General features: G+C 48.2%; 1 protein-coding gene across 1 annotated transcript in view; it reads left to right on the forward strand.

Moving 5' to 3' along the window:
- Window positions 1–15679, forward strand: part of BMERB1 (bMERB domain containing 1) — a 105183-nt gene that overhangs the window by 56011 nt on the left and 33493 nt on the right. Inside the window, exon 2 of the mRNA XM_047714104.1 lies at window positions 8733–8856. Within this exon, the coding sequence (XP_047570060.1) occupies window positions 8733–8856 (124 nt within the window). The remainder of the gene's footprint in view (window positions 1–8732; window positions 8857–15679) is intronic.

Consider the following 15679-nt stretch of genomic DNA (forward strand, 5'->3'; position numbering starts at 1 on the left):
CATCCCCATTGCTTAGAGAAGTAGCTGGCACAAAGTGGGTTTCCAATGCATACTTATTAAAGGAATAACAAGGGCAAATATCACAGAGGGCGTTAGAGAGAGAACTTGTTATGTGCCTGGCACTTTCGCAAATTACCTATGAAATGGGTGTGATTTTTCCTGCATTGCAGATGAAGAAACTGAGGCCCAGAGTCATCAATGGATGAGACCAAGGTCAGCATAGGAGCCAACCCTGAGACCCCAAAGCCCATGCCCATAACAATCCCCTTCGCTTGCTCTCTTCAAAGGCTGACCTGGCTCCCACAGTGCCTGTATCCACCAACTCTTTTCCTTTGCTCTTTGTTTCTTTTTTTTTTTTTAATCTACCTTGATTTATACCTGCTCATTCTAAAATTCAAATAGAGCCAATAGCAATGCACCAACATCAGCGTCTTGGTGATGCTGGCAATGGGGGGGAACTAGGTGAAGGGTATATGGGAAGTCTCTGTGACATCTTTGCAACTTCTCTAGAAACTTAAAATTATTCCAAAATGGGAAGTTTATTTAAAAATTCAAACAATGGAAAAAGTTGTATTAGGTGGGAGGGGCTCCTTGTAACACTGAACCCCCCAACCCCACAGGAAATCCCCAAGGCCCTTCTCTCAGGTGTCCTTCTGAGGGCGTTCTAAGGATGCTAGATACTTCATAAATGCTCGTTGGGGCTGAGATTAGTATGTCCACTCACGTAATTGCTTCCATGATACGAGCTAGGTTGGAATAATGACTCAGTTGACTGATGCATCTTTGGGTGAGAAAGTTGACAAGTGGTTGTGACTTTTCCTTCAGACTTGTGTTCTCATTCCATTTTCCAGAGACAGCTCTGGAGTGGAGGCCTACTGCTGTTTGTCAAGGGACCCTCAGAACCCAATCTTGTGTCCGGTCACACCCTGTTGGACATGGCTATGAGACTGACTGAATGACCTCTAATACCCTTGCAACCCAAAGGGCTAGAATCCCAGTGTATGACTAGGGTGGGTGACTGGGGTACCCCCAGTGGTACTCAGATGCTTCTAGCATCAAACAACATCAAATTACATGGTTGCAAAATCACTTTTTTTCCTCCCCCAAGTATCAACATTTATGATTACCAGAGAAAGCTTTGCCTTTAATATCTCCCCGGTACTTACTCACTTTCTAGGACTTGGTAATCCACCTTGCTGAGAAGGAAGAATTTGGCTTCAATCTGAGCATTTAGCCAGAATTTAACAACATTGCTTTGTTTCCATTGGAATTATTTTTATGGCTACTTCCCAATTATGCTAATAGTGAATTATTCTTTATGGATATGATACGAATTTCCTTTAATGAGCTTATTTGAGTGAAAAAAAAAAGCCCATCTAAAGAAATATTGAGTAAATGATAATATTGTGTCTCTGCTTGGGCAGCTTTAGCAAAATTCCATAAGCTATAGGGCTTAAGCCATAAATACTGACTTCTCATGGTTCTGGAGGCTTGGAAGTCTAAGATCAAGGCACCGGCAGACATGGTATTTGGTGAGAGCTCCTCCCTGGCTTGTCACCGCTGTCTTCTCACCGTGTCCTTGCACGGGGGAAAGCAGAGAGAGAGAAAGTCAGCTCCGCAGTCTTGTCTGATAAGGACACTAATCCCATCATGGGGCCCCACCCACATGACCTCTCTAACCCTGATTACCTCTGCAAGAGCCCATCTCTTAATACCATGACCCTGCAGTTTAGGATTTCAACCTATGAAATGAGTCAGGGGAGGGTTGGGTGGGGGTGGGAACAGCCATTCAGGCCATTGCAAATCCATGCAGTGATGAAGTTTGGAAATGCTTGTCTGTAGCCCTTTGATCTGCAACAGTGGGTTTTGAACTCAAACAGCAGGTCAGAGTTCCAGCTCCGGCACTCACTGGTTCAGTGATTTTTTAGCCCATGATTTACGATCTCTCTGAGCCACATCTTAGCAGTCTGTAAAGCAAGGGTAATAGTGCTAGCATATGGTACCAGGTTCGTGAAAGTTATGAAGCAGAAAGAAGGAGGGGAGGGTCCGGGGGACGCTGGGCTTAAATTCCTGTTTGGACCCATGGTTGGAAAAGACAGACTAGGGAAGGCTTCTCTGGTCCCCGGCGTGGCTTTACCCCTCCTTGCCCACATTCGAATCCCAAGCTTCTAGGAGATGGCCCGCCTTCATCTATGACCACCACCATTGCTCCCACCCCATCCCTGGACTGCTTTCCAATTTTCAAGGTATATGGTGAGACGTGTAGGTGCGTCCCAGTCGTGCCCAGTGCCCAGCTCTTATTAGCTGGTGCTGCAGGGCTTGTGAGCCATGTGGCATTTGGGGATAAAAAGATGGATTTAGCTGCCTCATCCCCCAGAAGTGACTCAGCTCCCAGGAGCTCAGTGACGGCAGTCCCAGTTGGAGCCCTGGGGACCTCCTTGCTTTAGTGCTTGGCTCTCTCTCTATACAGCAGTCCTGGAGCCTCATGGGCACGTCTTCTCTAGCTTGTCTGTCATTTTTTTTCCTTTAAGATTTTATTTATCCACTTCCAATGTCAAAAAAAAGAAGATCTTATTTATCCATCTGAGAGAGAGAGACAGAGAGAGAGCACGAGTTGGCAGGGGTGGGGTGGACAGGCAGAGGGAGAAGCAGACTTCCTGCTGAGCAGGGAGTGGGACTCAATGCAGGACTCGATCCCAGGACCCTGGGCTCATGACCTGAGCTGAAGGCAGATGCCTAACCCACTGAGCTACCCAGGCGCCCCGCTTGTCCATCTTCTTCCAGGATTTGTGGACACGCTCATCAGCAGCTGTTGGATGCCTGCCCTTTAGCTGGAAAATGGTGTCGGGAAGGTTTCCATCACACCAGCTCTGTTTGCAAGTTCAGACTGAAAAGCAGCCGACTGTGTGTGACGCTCATTTATTTAAAACCTGTACCAGCGTTTCTCAGGGTCTGGTCTGGAGACTTTCTACGGAAGTTCCCTGGACATGACTCCCCAGCCCTGTTTTAGCCTAATCCCTGGGGGGAACCTCTGGGGGTAGAAGCAGAGAATCCGTCTTTTTAACAAGCTACTCAGATAATCACCACGCCTGCTAACACTTGAGAACAGCGACTCCCCATATGCTCAATTTTCTCTCTTGTCAAGATGATGATGATAGTTCTTAAGTGGGGAGGTAGTTCTTAAATGAATGTGATTATTACGACAAGGGCTCTGGAGTAGAACACATCTGACTGGAAATTTCAGCTCTTCTTATTCCTTTTCTTTCTTTTTTTTTAAAAAAAGATTTTATTTATTTATTTGACAGAGAGAGAGATCACAAGTAGGCAGAGAGGCAGGCAGAGAGAGAGGGAAGCAGGCTCCCTGCTGAGCAGAGAACCCAATGCGGGGCTCGATCCCAGGACCGTGAGATCATGACCTGAGCCGAAGGCAGAGGCTTTAACCCACTGAGCCACCCAGGCGCCCTTATATTCCTTTTCTTGAGCTTCAGCTTGCTTGTCTGTGAAATGGGGGTGCTATTAAGTAGGGCTGTTTTGAGAATCAAATAAGGTGATTTGATCCTAAAACCCGATAAATATTCAATCAATGTTAGTTCTTTTTGTTACTGGGTAAACCTTTTTTTTTTTTTTTTTAATCTTTAAACAGGAAGTTATAGTATCTACCCTCTAGGGCAGGTGTTTTTCTGTAAAGGGCCAGACAGCAAATATTTGAGGTTTTATGGACCATGTGGCCTCTGTCGCGTTAAAACTCTAGCATTCTGTACTTGTAAAGTGGAAGCGGCCATAAATAATATGTAAATGAATGAGCATGGCCAATGCTTCAATAAAACTTTATTTGCACAATCAGGCAGGGGGCCAGATTTGGCCCACGGCCATAGTTGCTAACCCCTCACCCAGGATGCTGTGAGGATTAACTGACATGAGGCTTATCGTGAGCCCAGCACAGTGGCTGTTCCTTTCTCCAGGAGAAGGAAAGCACTCACGAGCGAGACTTTTGCGAGACTTTTCAACACAGGTATCAGCCCTATTCTCTGCCCGAGGTCAAGGCTGAATGCTCCTCTCAGCACCTGGAGACTGGCTGTGCCATTTCCTCCATCCTCCCTCAAGGAGGGAGGTAAAATGCCAATCTATGGGGTGTGAGTAAGTCTTTGTCCCACATTTTGCCCCAGGGTACGTGGCCATTTTCAACCTCTGTCCATGGAAATCAGACTGTGCATCTGAACCACAAGTGAGAAATGAGGATACTTATCTCTGTGGGGTGGTTAATGACACACTTTCCCAACCACAAATGTCTTTAGCCCTGGCCCAGAGGCTATATGATGTGCTTGAGAGAGAGAGAGAGAGAGATTGAGCTCTGGGTTTGCATTCTGTCTCTGCAACGTTCTGATTGTGTGATGTTGGCCAAGTCCCTTCCTTCTCGAAGCCTCTGATTCATCAGGTATAAAATAGGGATGGAGTGAGATCATATAAAGCCTCAGGACAGCGTAGAACATGGTAGCTACTGGAAAAGGCAGGAAGAGATGCTGAGAGGTAAAGAACTCATTCAAGGTCACACAGCTACCACTGGCTTCAGACCACGGATCTCTACCTCTGCCCCTCCTCCTGGCTGCTTCCTGGGACCCCGGCTGCTTCCAGCGAGGGCTGGCTCCAGGAGCAGTGATCAAGGCTCCCCAAGAGGGGACGTGGCCTTCAGGGAACTTGCAAGCCCATGGCCGTTCATCCCTGTGCTGGGTTAAATAGTGCCCTCCCCCAATTCACATCCGCCCAGAATCTCAGAATGTGACCTTATTTGAAAATAGGGTCTTTACAGAAAAAGACGCAGAAGGACATGCAGAGCCACAGGGAAGATGGCCCGTGAACATGGAGGGCAGAGGTTACAGCAATCCTGCCACAGGACAGGGATGGCCAGGAGCCACCATGGTCTGGAAGCGGCAGGGAGGGACCCTCTGCAGAGCCTTTGGAGAGAACACAGCCCCGCTGACACCTTGATTTGGGACTTTTGGCCTTCAGGACTCAGAAAAAATAAATTCCCGTTGCTCTGAGCCAACCAAATTTAGTTGATCTGTTCCAGCAGCCCTGGGAAACTAAGACACTGACCTTGACTCTAAGATGAGGATGGACAGCAGGAGTTGGTCTTAAAACATTGCCAGCCCTGAGCCTTTGTTTCCTTATTTGTTCCACAGAGAACTTCTTGATCCTGCTGGTTTATGGTGAGGACTAAAAGAGAGGGCAGGGCAGAGCAGGCTGGTGGTGATGGCCAAGGGCATGGTAACCACACATGGAGGCTGACCGGCCTCCGTTATTTCCATCCTCGCAACTGCCCTACGTGTCCTCACATGACACAGGAGGAAACTGAGTCACGAGATGTCAAATAACTCTCCAAGGCCACACAGGTAGTGAGGGGCAGAGCTGGGACTCAAACCCGAGCCATCTGACTCCTGAATGCGTCCCCCACCCACCCTTGGTCCCTATAACCCTCTATTGCCCTGTGTCCAGAGTCCATGCTCTTTCAACCTGGGCCTCCAGCCTGGTTGGAGCTGGGCACACAGTAACACTCAATTAACATTACTGCTTTTATCCTGTGTCTTCCCTCCTCCCTCCTTCCTCAGTTCGGCCCTCAGTGCCCCAGCCCCAGAAGCCATCCGGTCTCGGAGAGGGGTGGCCACAATAAGTCCCCAGATCTGATTCCAGGAGCCTTGAGATCCTGACTCAGCATGTCACATGGATAATTCCTAAAATTCCTCCTTGGACATCTGTCCCTCTTCTCAAGTCCCAGTCCTGAGACAGTTCCTCTGATCCCCTTCCCTCTCCCTCTTCTTTCTGACTCTTACCCCTTCCATTCTCCCTATCTCCCCTTCCACCCCCGTTTCCACCCCCAGCCCAGCCTGACCACAGGCTCGTCTTCAGGACATGCCATGCTTGGAGGGCTGTGGGAGGGCATAGAGAATAGCTTGTCCTCCATCTGCCCACCTCCCCACCACCCATCTAGACACCCGGCCCTCCTCCTGGCTCAACATCGCACCCTGTCCATGCTGGGAAACCTGGGAGTTCTCAGAAAGTATAAAGAGCGGGAGATATTCCTCTGAGGGGCTGAGCCCAGTGGAGACGAGATCTCCAGCAGGCCTAGGGTGGCCATACCACAGTTTCTTTGCCCTGACTCATTTCTTGGTCTTGCCCCTTGGTTTCTCTCTTACAAATTGCAAATGACCTCCAAGAGCATTGGGGAGGCCATTCGTCTCAAGGTGGGAATCACTGGTAGGTCATGGCCTTCCTCCTGCTTCCTCAGTAAGACGGAGAGTTCTGAGGGGTGGAGGGGAGGCTTATGGAACAGACATGTTAGGGGGCACATGAGGGAAGGCAATTTACCCCAAACCTGGCATCCAGTGGAGAACCGAGGGTCAGGAGTTTCCCATAGATGAGAGAGCAGCCGTGTGGGCTTCCGGCAGCGGGCAACGGTTCGGGATCCAAGCCGGAAGTACTCAACTTAAGGGAAATCTGCAAATCACAAATCCCCAGCCCCTAGGTCAGGGGTCCAGATCAGGGGTCAGGGCTTCAGGTCGTAGGAGGGAGACAGGTAGAGAGAGGGCAGCTTTCCAAACCATCGACTTGGAGGTAAGGAAAAAGACAGACGCCAGGTAGCAGAAGGTGCTGGGCGTAGAAGGAAGGAGCCAGATGTGGGTCGTGTGCAGTGGGCCTCAGTCAGAGCAACGTTATGTCCTCCCCTCTTTTTTTTTTCTCCACCCATGAAAGATCTGGGGATACTGCAGCCTTTAAAACCAGCCATTCACGCCAGCAATGTGGCCTAAAGTCACCCCCAAGATGCACGCAAGGACTGAGCGTTGAGGATGCTCGTCACAGGGCTGATTATGGTGGGGGAAATGGAAAACAACCTAAACGTCCGGGGGCTGGTGGAGTGATTCACGATACAGCCACAAATAGAAGACCACGCCACCTTTCCCGCTGCTGCAGGGGGGATCATCCAAGGATGTGGGAAAATGCTCACGATATGTTACGTGAAAAGAACAGGTAATGAAGTGTGAGACCCTAGCTTTCTATGGAACTGGACCTGGGTAGTGGCGGAAATATAGGTGTACACTGGTGTGGGTGTCTGTGGACATTTTTAACGACTCTAACATTTTAGCATACATTTTTCCAGTTTTTTTTTTTTTTAAAGTTATGGGTATTGGGGCATCTGGGTGGCTCAGTCGGTTGAGCGTCTGCCTTCAGCTCAGGCCATGATCCCAGGGTCCTGGGATCGAGCTCCGCATCGGGCTCCCTGCTCTGCAGGAAGGGAGATCATGAGATCATGACCTCAGCTGCTTCTCTCCCTCTGCTCTCTGCTCATGCTCTCTCATAGCACTATCTCTGTCTCTCTCTCAAATAAATAAATAAAATCTTTTTTAAAAAAAAAGAATGTTTATTTACTCCTTATTGCAAGTTAGTACCCTTAAGAAATCTTAAACTACATCAATTTTATCCGCCTTCCCATCCCCTGGTAACCACCATGTTACTGTTTTCTACAAGTCTGACTTTTTAGCTTCCACATGTAAGCAGAACCATACAGTACTTGTCTTTGTCTCACTTTCCTCACTTAGCATAAGGTGTTCAAGATCCATCCATGTTGTCCCAAAGGATATCCTCCTTCCTCGTGGCTGAGTACTATTCCATTTGGAAACTTCATTTGTAATGAAATGCAAATGTAATGAAATGTAAAATTCATTAGCAATGAAATTCCATTTTGTTCCACATGAAAGCATGTAAAAAATCCAGATGTATTACCCTAAATATGCATACCACGTATATAATATATAATCATCTAGTTATTTTAATCATATAAATTATCATATATAGTTATATGATATATAGTTATTCTAATATACAGTTATTCTAATCATATAAATTATCATATATCAGGGCGCCTGGGTGGCTCAGTGGGTTAAAGCCTCTGCCTTCAGCTCAGGTCATGATCTCAGGATCCTGGGATTGAGCCCCACATTGGGTTCTCTGCTCGGCAGGGAGCCTGCTTCCCCACTCTCTCTCTCTGTCTGTCTCTCTGCCTACTTGTGATCTCTGTCTGTCAAATAAATAAAATCTTTAACAAAAATAAAATAAATTATCATATATATATATATACATATATATATATATATGGGAAGAATGTACATCAAATAAATATGAGGCAGGAAGAATTTCCATCAACATGTGGATTGTGATTCTCTTTGGGGTTCTCTCAGTGGGGGTATGGATGACTTTTTCCTTCATTCTGTATGACCTGAATTTTCTACAACAAACTCGTATTCTTCCTATTACTATTCCTTACCTTACTTAGTATTCCTGTAAGATAATAGTATTGCTGTAAAAGAATGATAATAAAATGATTTTCTGCCTGAAGTTGCCCTTGGTCTTGAAGCTGGGACAAGGGACAAAGAGAGGCTCAGGAGCTGGGACCAGGCAGGGACTGTAAAGCCACGTGGATACCCGCGAACAGGTTTGGTGAGCCTGTCTGAGCCTCCTCTTGCCATCCTAACAGGATTCCCATGGAAAAAGCGTGTTTTCTGGTTTCCAAAGGTTTGACTCCTAAATGTACAGGTGCGGCTCAGAAGGCCATCTGGGTGCCCTCCGGGTGCGCCCAGGGAGCTGGGGCAAGGCTGCACCCTGCACCGAGGACAAGGACAGTCCTCAGAAACCGAGTGGCCTTGGGTTCTTGACAACCACGTTTCGTGTCTCCTGCGCAGATCAGCTGGACATCATCTCCATGGCAGAGACAACCATGATGCCCGAGGAGATAGAGCTGGAGATGGCGAAAATTCAGCGCCTCCGGGAAGTCTTGGTCCGCCGGGAGTCTGAGCTCAGGTTTATGTGAGTGCCTCGGGAAGGTGGCTGAGAAAAGGAAGTGGCGGGGAGGGGAGGACACCCAGAGAAGCTACCGGGAACAGGCACTGGGATAAAGGCTTTATGTATATTTAACTGCCTAGAGGAATGGGTATCAGAGTCTTCCATTTTATGACTTATGATTGATTGATTGATGATTTACTTGGGGGGGTGGTGAGCACGAGGGGGGAGGGGCAGAGGGAGAAAGAGGGAGAGTCTTAAGCAGTCTTGGTGCTGAACACAAAGCCCAGTGCAGGGCTCCATCTCACAACCCTGAGATCATGACCTGAGCTGAAACCAAGAGTTGGAGGCTCAACCGACCAGACCCACCCAGGTGCCCGAAAGAGCCTTCCATTTTAAACAAGACCTTGAAGTTGGGATTGAATTCAAGCCAGTCTGACTCAAAGACTCCAAGAGTCCAAGCTCCTTCTATGTTTGTTTCTGAGAAGAGAAAAGGGAAGAGAGATAGGCAGACACGGGGACCCAGTGGTGGTACATGTGTCCGTGTCGTTAAGAACACAGCCTCTGGGTTCAGACAGTTAAGAGATCCAAAAAAGTTGGGAGAGTTTGGGGCAGGTTCTCTCTGAGCTTCATTTCCTTGACTTGTGAAACGGGGGGAAATGATAATACCTCTCCTGGGGTCACCGGCAACCCCGGAATTGCATGATTTGACCCAGCCTCCACTGGAAAAAGCAGCAACATCATAGCTTCCAGGCGGGCGCTGGAAGGTACACATTCCATTCTTTATTTCACTGATTTCACTGAGGCCCATTATGCAATAAAAATACAAATAAAAAACACCTTCCCTTTGATCTGGGGATAAGCGAAACTAATACATACATGAATGTAGAGAAACAATCCCTTCCTCCTCGTGGGTTTTCTGTTTTTTTGTTTTTGGGGGTTTTTTTTTTGTTTTCGTTTTTCAAAAGAACTTGAGGAAGGATTGGTTGTGTGGGAGAAGCATTGACTAAGACCAGGTGTTTGACTAAGTCAGGTGATTCCAACCCCCAAGATAGCCAGGACCGGACAGGAATTTCGGGTGCCTGTGGGTCACCCAAGTACAGAAGAGTGGCAGAAAGTTCTGGGTCTTTGCACGGGAGACCACGGAACTAGACACAGATTCTCAGGGACAGCCCCTAGAGAGGCAAGTAATGGGTAGAGTCACCCCATGGAAACGAGTTAGAGAGAAACAGCCAGGATCTGCACATAGGATGGGGCAATGATGACATCTCCGTGCAGACCCTCCTTCTGGATGGACTCCGGGCAAAGGGTAAACCCAAAAAGTATGGAATGGTTGACAGTTCAGTGGCAGCAAGAGGGTTGGGGATAATCACAGTCTCTAAATAATACAGGTGTGCCTTAGAGGTATTGTGGGTTCGGTTCTGGGTCCCTGTGGTAAAGCAGAACTCGCTATAAAGTGAGTCAGGTGAATTTTTTGGCAGACAATGAAGTCTGCTGCATGGATGGATTCTTCTTTTCATGAACAATTTCTCTGCTGCATGTGATGCTCCTTGACTGCATTTCACCCACAGCAGAACTTCTCCAAACCAGAGTCAGTCCTCCAGATCCCATCTTTGCTCGTCCACGAGAAGCAGCTCCTTATCTGTTGAAAGTTTTATCAAGACATGGTAGTAATTCAGTCCTATCTTACGGCTCCACTTCTCATTCCAGTTTTCTTGCTAGACCTGCCACATCTGCACTACTTCTTCCACCGAAGTCCTGAACCTTCCATTTGTAAAAAATGCATGATCTCGAGGTTTGCCGGTACATGCAAATTAAGTCTTTCTTCCTCCTTTCTACCTTTAATCCCCATTCATAAAAATGACCTATGCTAATAGTAATGGTTTTTATTAATTCTGACGGATAGTTTTATGACTGTTCTTCTATTACTTAACATATAACCTTTAATTGGGGCACCTGGGTGGCCCAGTCGGTTAAGCATCCACCTTTGGGCTCAGGTCATGACCTCAGAGTCCTGGAATTGAGCCCAATATTGGCTGCCCTGCTCAGTGGGGAGTGTGATTCTGCCCCCCCTTCTCTCTCTCTCAAATAAATAAAATCTTTAAAAAAAAAGAAAAAAGAAAAAAGATTCTGTCTCTCCCTCTACCAATTTCCACTCTCAGGTGAGCTCTCTCTCTTAAAAAAAAAAAAAGAAAAAGAAAAAGAAAAGAAAAGAAAGAAGACAGAGAACCTCTGAGTTCCCTTCAGGCCTCCGGGTGCTCAAGAAGGAGCAAAGGTTGCTCTTGGGACTGTAGGAATAATGGCTGTCACTTTGCATTTACTGACCTTTGCATCCCGTGTGGGTGTGCGCATGCTCATTATCCCCAGCATCTGGCCCAAGCCTGGCACGTTGACAAGAACACAATGACAAGAACGACTTGCGTGTAGGGTCCAGCTCTGGGCCAAGCACGGCCTGACATTCTTGACTCACTGAATTTCCCCATCGTGCCACCTAGGGATAAATTGAAAACAGCTAGGCTCACCACTGTACCACCCACGCCTCAGTAGATACTGGAATAAACCAAGTTATTCAAAGGATACAGAAGGATGTCAGTGTAGTCAGGACCTAAGAGGGGGCTCAGTGCCATTCTCCAGGGGAGGGGCCGGCTCCCCGGCCCCCAGAGAAAGGGGAGACTTGTTAGGAGCCTGTAGACAATAGTGGGATCTATTGACAGCCCCCCCACCAGGCCCAACCTGGTATAGAACCTTGCCTGGAGGTGTACCCACCTTATCAATCTCCAAGGTGCGCGATGGACCCAGGGACCACAGGATGGAGATCACTGGCCACTCAGCCCTGAACAGGGCTAACACTCCAGGTGGGGCCATTCTTGAATTCAGTTTCCCATCTCTTTCTCGGAGCCAGGTCCTCACACAGCTATAGGGCTCCCATTCTCCCGTCCCTATTAGAGAAGAGAAAATCGGAGGTTAAAAAATTTGCCCACGGTTTCATTAGCTAATCAGAAGCTGAGCTAGGAAGCAGTGATCCCAGAGTATTGATTCAGTGAGTGAATGAGGGAAGGGAGGAAGGGGGGTGGGGAGGAAGGATGGAAATTCTTTACGGAGTATACACCACAAGGGTAGGAATCTTTTCATCTTCCTCACTGTTCTATCTTCCCAGCCTCTTGAATAGGGCTTAGCACTTATTAGGGCAATTAATATTTGCAGAATGTGCACATTCCATCCTTTCCCAATAGCTTCCCTACACACACACACACACACACACACACACACACACACGAGGGCCCCTGGCACAGTGTAAGAGGGAAACAGAATTTCAGACCATACTAAGCATTTGCAGGCTCAGGCAGGGAAGCTCTGGGTGACAGGAAAGTGACAGCCGTTGACTGAAACTGTCCCAAGCTGTAATAACCAGGATGAGATTGGTTTTGTCACACCTGCTCCAAAGTAATCAAGTTAATGCCCATCAGCTCCTATGGAGACTATGTGAGTCAGACCACATTTCACGGTTGCCAGTGTCTTCTCACTTTTACTGTCTCCTGCTGTATTGATTGTTTTAAGAATGGGCCCAATGGCTGCTGCCCCCAACACCCCCAATGTTTAACATTTTTCTTTCATGGACTTCCATGCTCTTGTCTTGCTGGTTCAACCCCTCTTCTTGCCAGGATGGTGAGGAAGTAGAAGAGTGAGATTTACCTAATTCCCGGGGAACCAGCATGGATTCAGGAGAAGTAGAGTCAGGGGTTGTCCTGGCTCTCTTGTGTCCTCAGTGGATGACCTTGGGCACATGACAGAGCATAGAAGAACTGCTGTTTACTCTTTATTCCCTCTCTTCTTTGCCCAGCACTTCTAGAATGTGAGGACAAACTCCTCGTTGGACGTCCACAATCCCACAATTACACAATCCCAGGTTGGGTTTTGTCTTGCTCCGCCATCTTGAATTAAGTGTGGTAGAAATGGAAAGGATTTTACTGAGGGAGGCTCAGTGAACTGGACTCCATCAGGATTTTTTCCAAACTCTTTCTCTGGAGAGAAGCAATTTATTTGGAACCCAAAATGATGAGCTCTAACTTAGACGGCCAGGTTTGCAAGTTAACCTTCCAGGAATTCTTGGCAGTGCTCTACAATGTTCTCAGGGGGCACCACAGTCAACATTCAGTGAGCCCTTCCTGCAGGCCAGCCCTGAGCCCACGTGATCACGCCATCTATGAAAAGTACCTATTAATGAAAGGACAAATCAGGGCAACCCCCTATTTTTTTTAAAAAGATTTTTATTTATTTTTTGACAGAGAGAGAGAGATCACAAGTAGGCAAAGAGGCAGGCAGAGAGAGAGGGGGAAGCAGGCTCTCTGCTGAGCAGAGAGCCTGATGCAGGGCTCGATCCCAGGACCCTGAGATCATGACCTGAGCGGAAGGCAGAGGCTTAACCCATTGTGCCACCCAGGCTCCCTAGGGCAACCCCCTATTCACCTTGACTAAGAGCCACAAGGTCAGGCTTGGGGAAGGGCTATGAGTTGACCTTGGGGGGCACGGCATTATCTTCTCCACCTTCCTCAGCTTCTCCTCTGGTTTACAGGTTGCTACATGGCAGCTGGAGCTCTCCCACGTGAAGTTTGGTGGTTTTATGAGCTTCATTTGAATGAGTCAGTAAACCCCTCCGTATCACAAACACACCCCTGTACTAGGTACCAAATGTCCAGGAGGTAAAGCCTGGAGTCTGCTTTGTTCTCTCCGTGAGCCTCCGTACCACCCACCTCCCGTCCCTCTGCCGCTGCCCTGGGTCCCTGCCACTCCCTCTCGCCTGTCCCACCTGGGCTGTCGCCAAGCTCAGACTCATTTTCTCACCTTTAATTCCAGGCACTGAATCACACCATTAGCTTTTCCTAACTCAGCAGCCCGTGCTTGCCTGCCTGGGCTCTCCTGCCATCTCGGAACAATACCGGCCCTGCCGTTTCTCTGGGCTTCAGATAATTAAGAATCTTACGCCTCTGAGCAGGCGCAGGGGGTGGTTATCTTCATTTTACACCCGCTTGCCGGATTTTCATAAAAGGGATAGCGTGCTCTGTCTCTCGGCTTGCCGTGGGCAGTGGCGGGTTTTAATCAGGGAGTGTCAGCCCCACAGTGGGGAGGGGAGGCGCAGTGAGGAGGGGAGGCGGCGGGCTTGTGCAGGATGGATTTCAGGAGCATAGCACTCACTTTCTGCTGTTTCCAGAGCCACGGCCTGAACCCCAGTTACTTGGTTTCATTAAGTAGTACCAGCATGGTGGAGAGGTCAAGCCCTAGGATCCAGATGGCAGGGAGTCCGGTGGGGAGGGTAGAAGGCACATGGGTTGTGAACAGCAGCATTCCGAGTACTTGCTAGGCTGAGCAGCATTCTAAATATTTCATGTGCGTTGACTCATTTAATCCTCACTACAACTATAGAGGTAGGCAGCAGCCATGTCCCACCCGGCTACTTCTCATCTTTTAGAGGAGGTGGAAACTAATGCACAGAGAGGTCGAGTAACTTGCCTGGGGTTGCCCAGCATCCATTAAGTAGCAGATACTGGTTTCTCCCAAGTATTCTGGGTCCAGTGTCCATCCCAACCACCATGCTATGGGGGTCTCTCAACTGACTTTGAACCCAAGTTTCTTTCTTTTTTTTCCTTTTAAGACTTTATTTATTTATTTGACAAAGAGAGATCACAAGGCAGAGAGGCAGGCAGAGAGAGAAAGAGGAGGAAGCAGACTCCCTGCTTAGTAGAGAGCCTGAGGTGGGGCTCGATCCCAGGACCCTGGGATCATGACCCGAGCCGAAGGCAGAGGCTTTAACCCACTGAGCCACCCAGGCGCCCCTGAACCCCAGTTTCGACTTGTAACCAACCGTGTGGCCCTGGAGCAGATTTTTAGCTGTGTTTCACCTTCAGTTTCTCCCTCTGTACAATGGGGCATCGACGCTTTTCTGGCAGCAAGACAGCCAGAGATGAAAAGAGAGGACACGTCTGAAAGTAGGTGGCTTTTCCTCCTAAGGAAATAAGCAAATCCTCTCTTTCACTGTTAAGGGTTGTGCTTTGAAGGATCACAGGAGATCAGGGTGCTGAGTCATCCCCAGAGAACACCCAGAACACACTCCTCTCCCTGGGAAGCTTGGGGAGCGGCTCTCCACCAGTAAGACCAGCTCCACCCTGGGGCCTTGACTTTATTATCACCCGTGTTATTTTTAAAAATGTTTTATACACCTGCATTTTTTTTGTTGTTGTTTTTTGTTTTTTGGTCTTCAACGAGCTGGCGATTCTTAAGTCCGTTAAGCTTCAAGCCAAGGGCAAAACGAAGCCTGTGCGTTTATGTAACTTGACACATCTTAGCCACGTTCGGGAATTCTGCTTCACACCCGTTACACTCCGGGTTTTAAATAGCATCCTCTAAGAACAGGTCACTGTTGACAGAGCCACTGTAGGTATCAGGTGGAAAGAGATGCTCTCAATGCAGAAGATCTGAAAAGCTTTTTTTTTTTTTTTTTTTGGACAAAATGTGCATGGAATTGAGGAGTTGGGCGGGGAGGAAAGAGGGAGGGGTAGGGAAATGGAGGGAGAAGGAGAGAGGATGGAGGACATTGCAGGTTGGACCTCTGAGTGGAAAGATCCTCCTGAATTTGTAAACATGCCAGGAGGTAGGGATGGGCGTGGGAAACTGGGCTGATCAAATGGAGAAAGATTATGTCCCCTGCTCAACAAGTTTCTGCTGTTCCAAGTTGCCTTTTGCAGTCAGAACACACTTCAGGAAAGGAAACTCTTCTCTCTGGGAACTCAGACGGTCTTACCATCCAGGACTTAGTTCTCTTACCTCCGAGGATCTGAGCGCCCTGTGTGCTGGT

The sequence above is a fragment of the Lutra lutra genome, chromosome 18 (genome assembly GCF_902655055.1).
Source record: "Lutra lutra chromosome 18, mLutLut1.2, whole genome shotgun sequence".
Taxonomy (NCBI): Eukaryota; Metazoa; Chordata; class Mammalia; order Carnivora; family Mustelidae; genus Lutra; species Lutra lutra.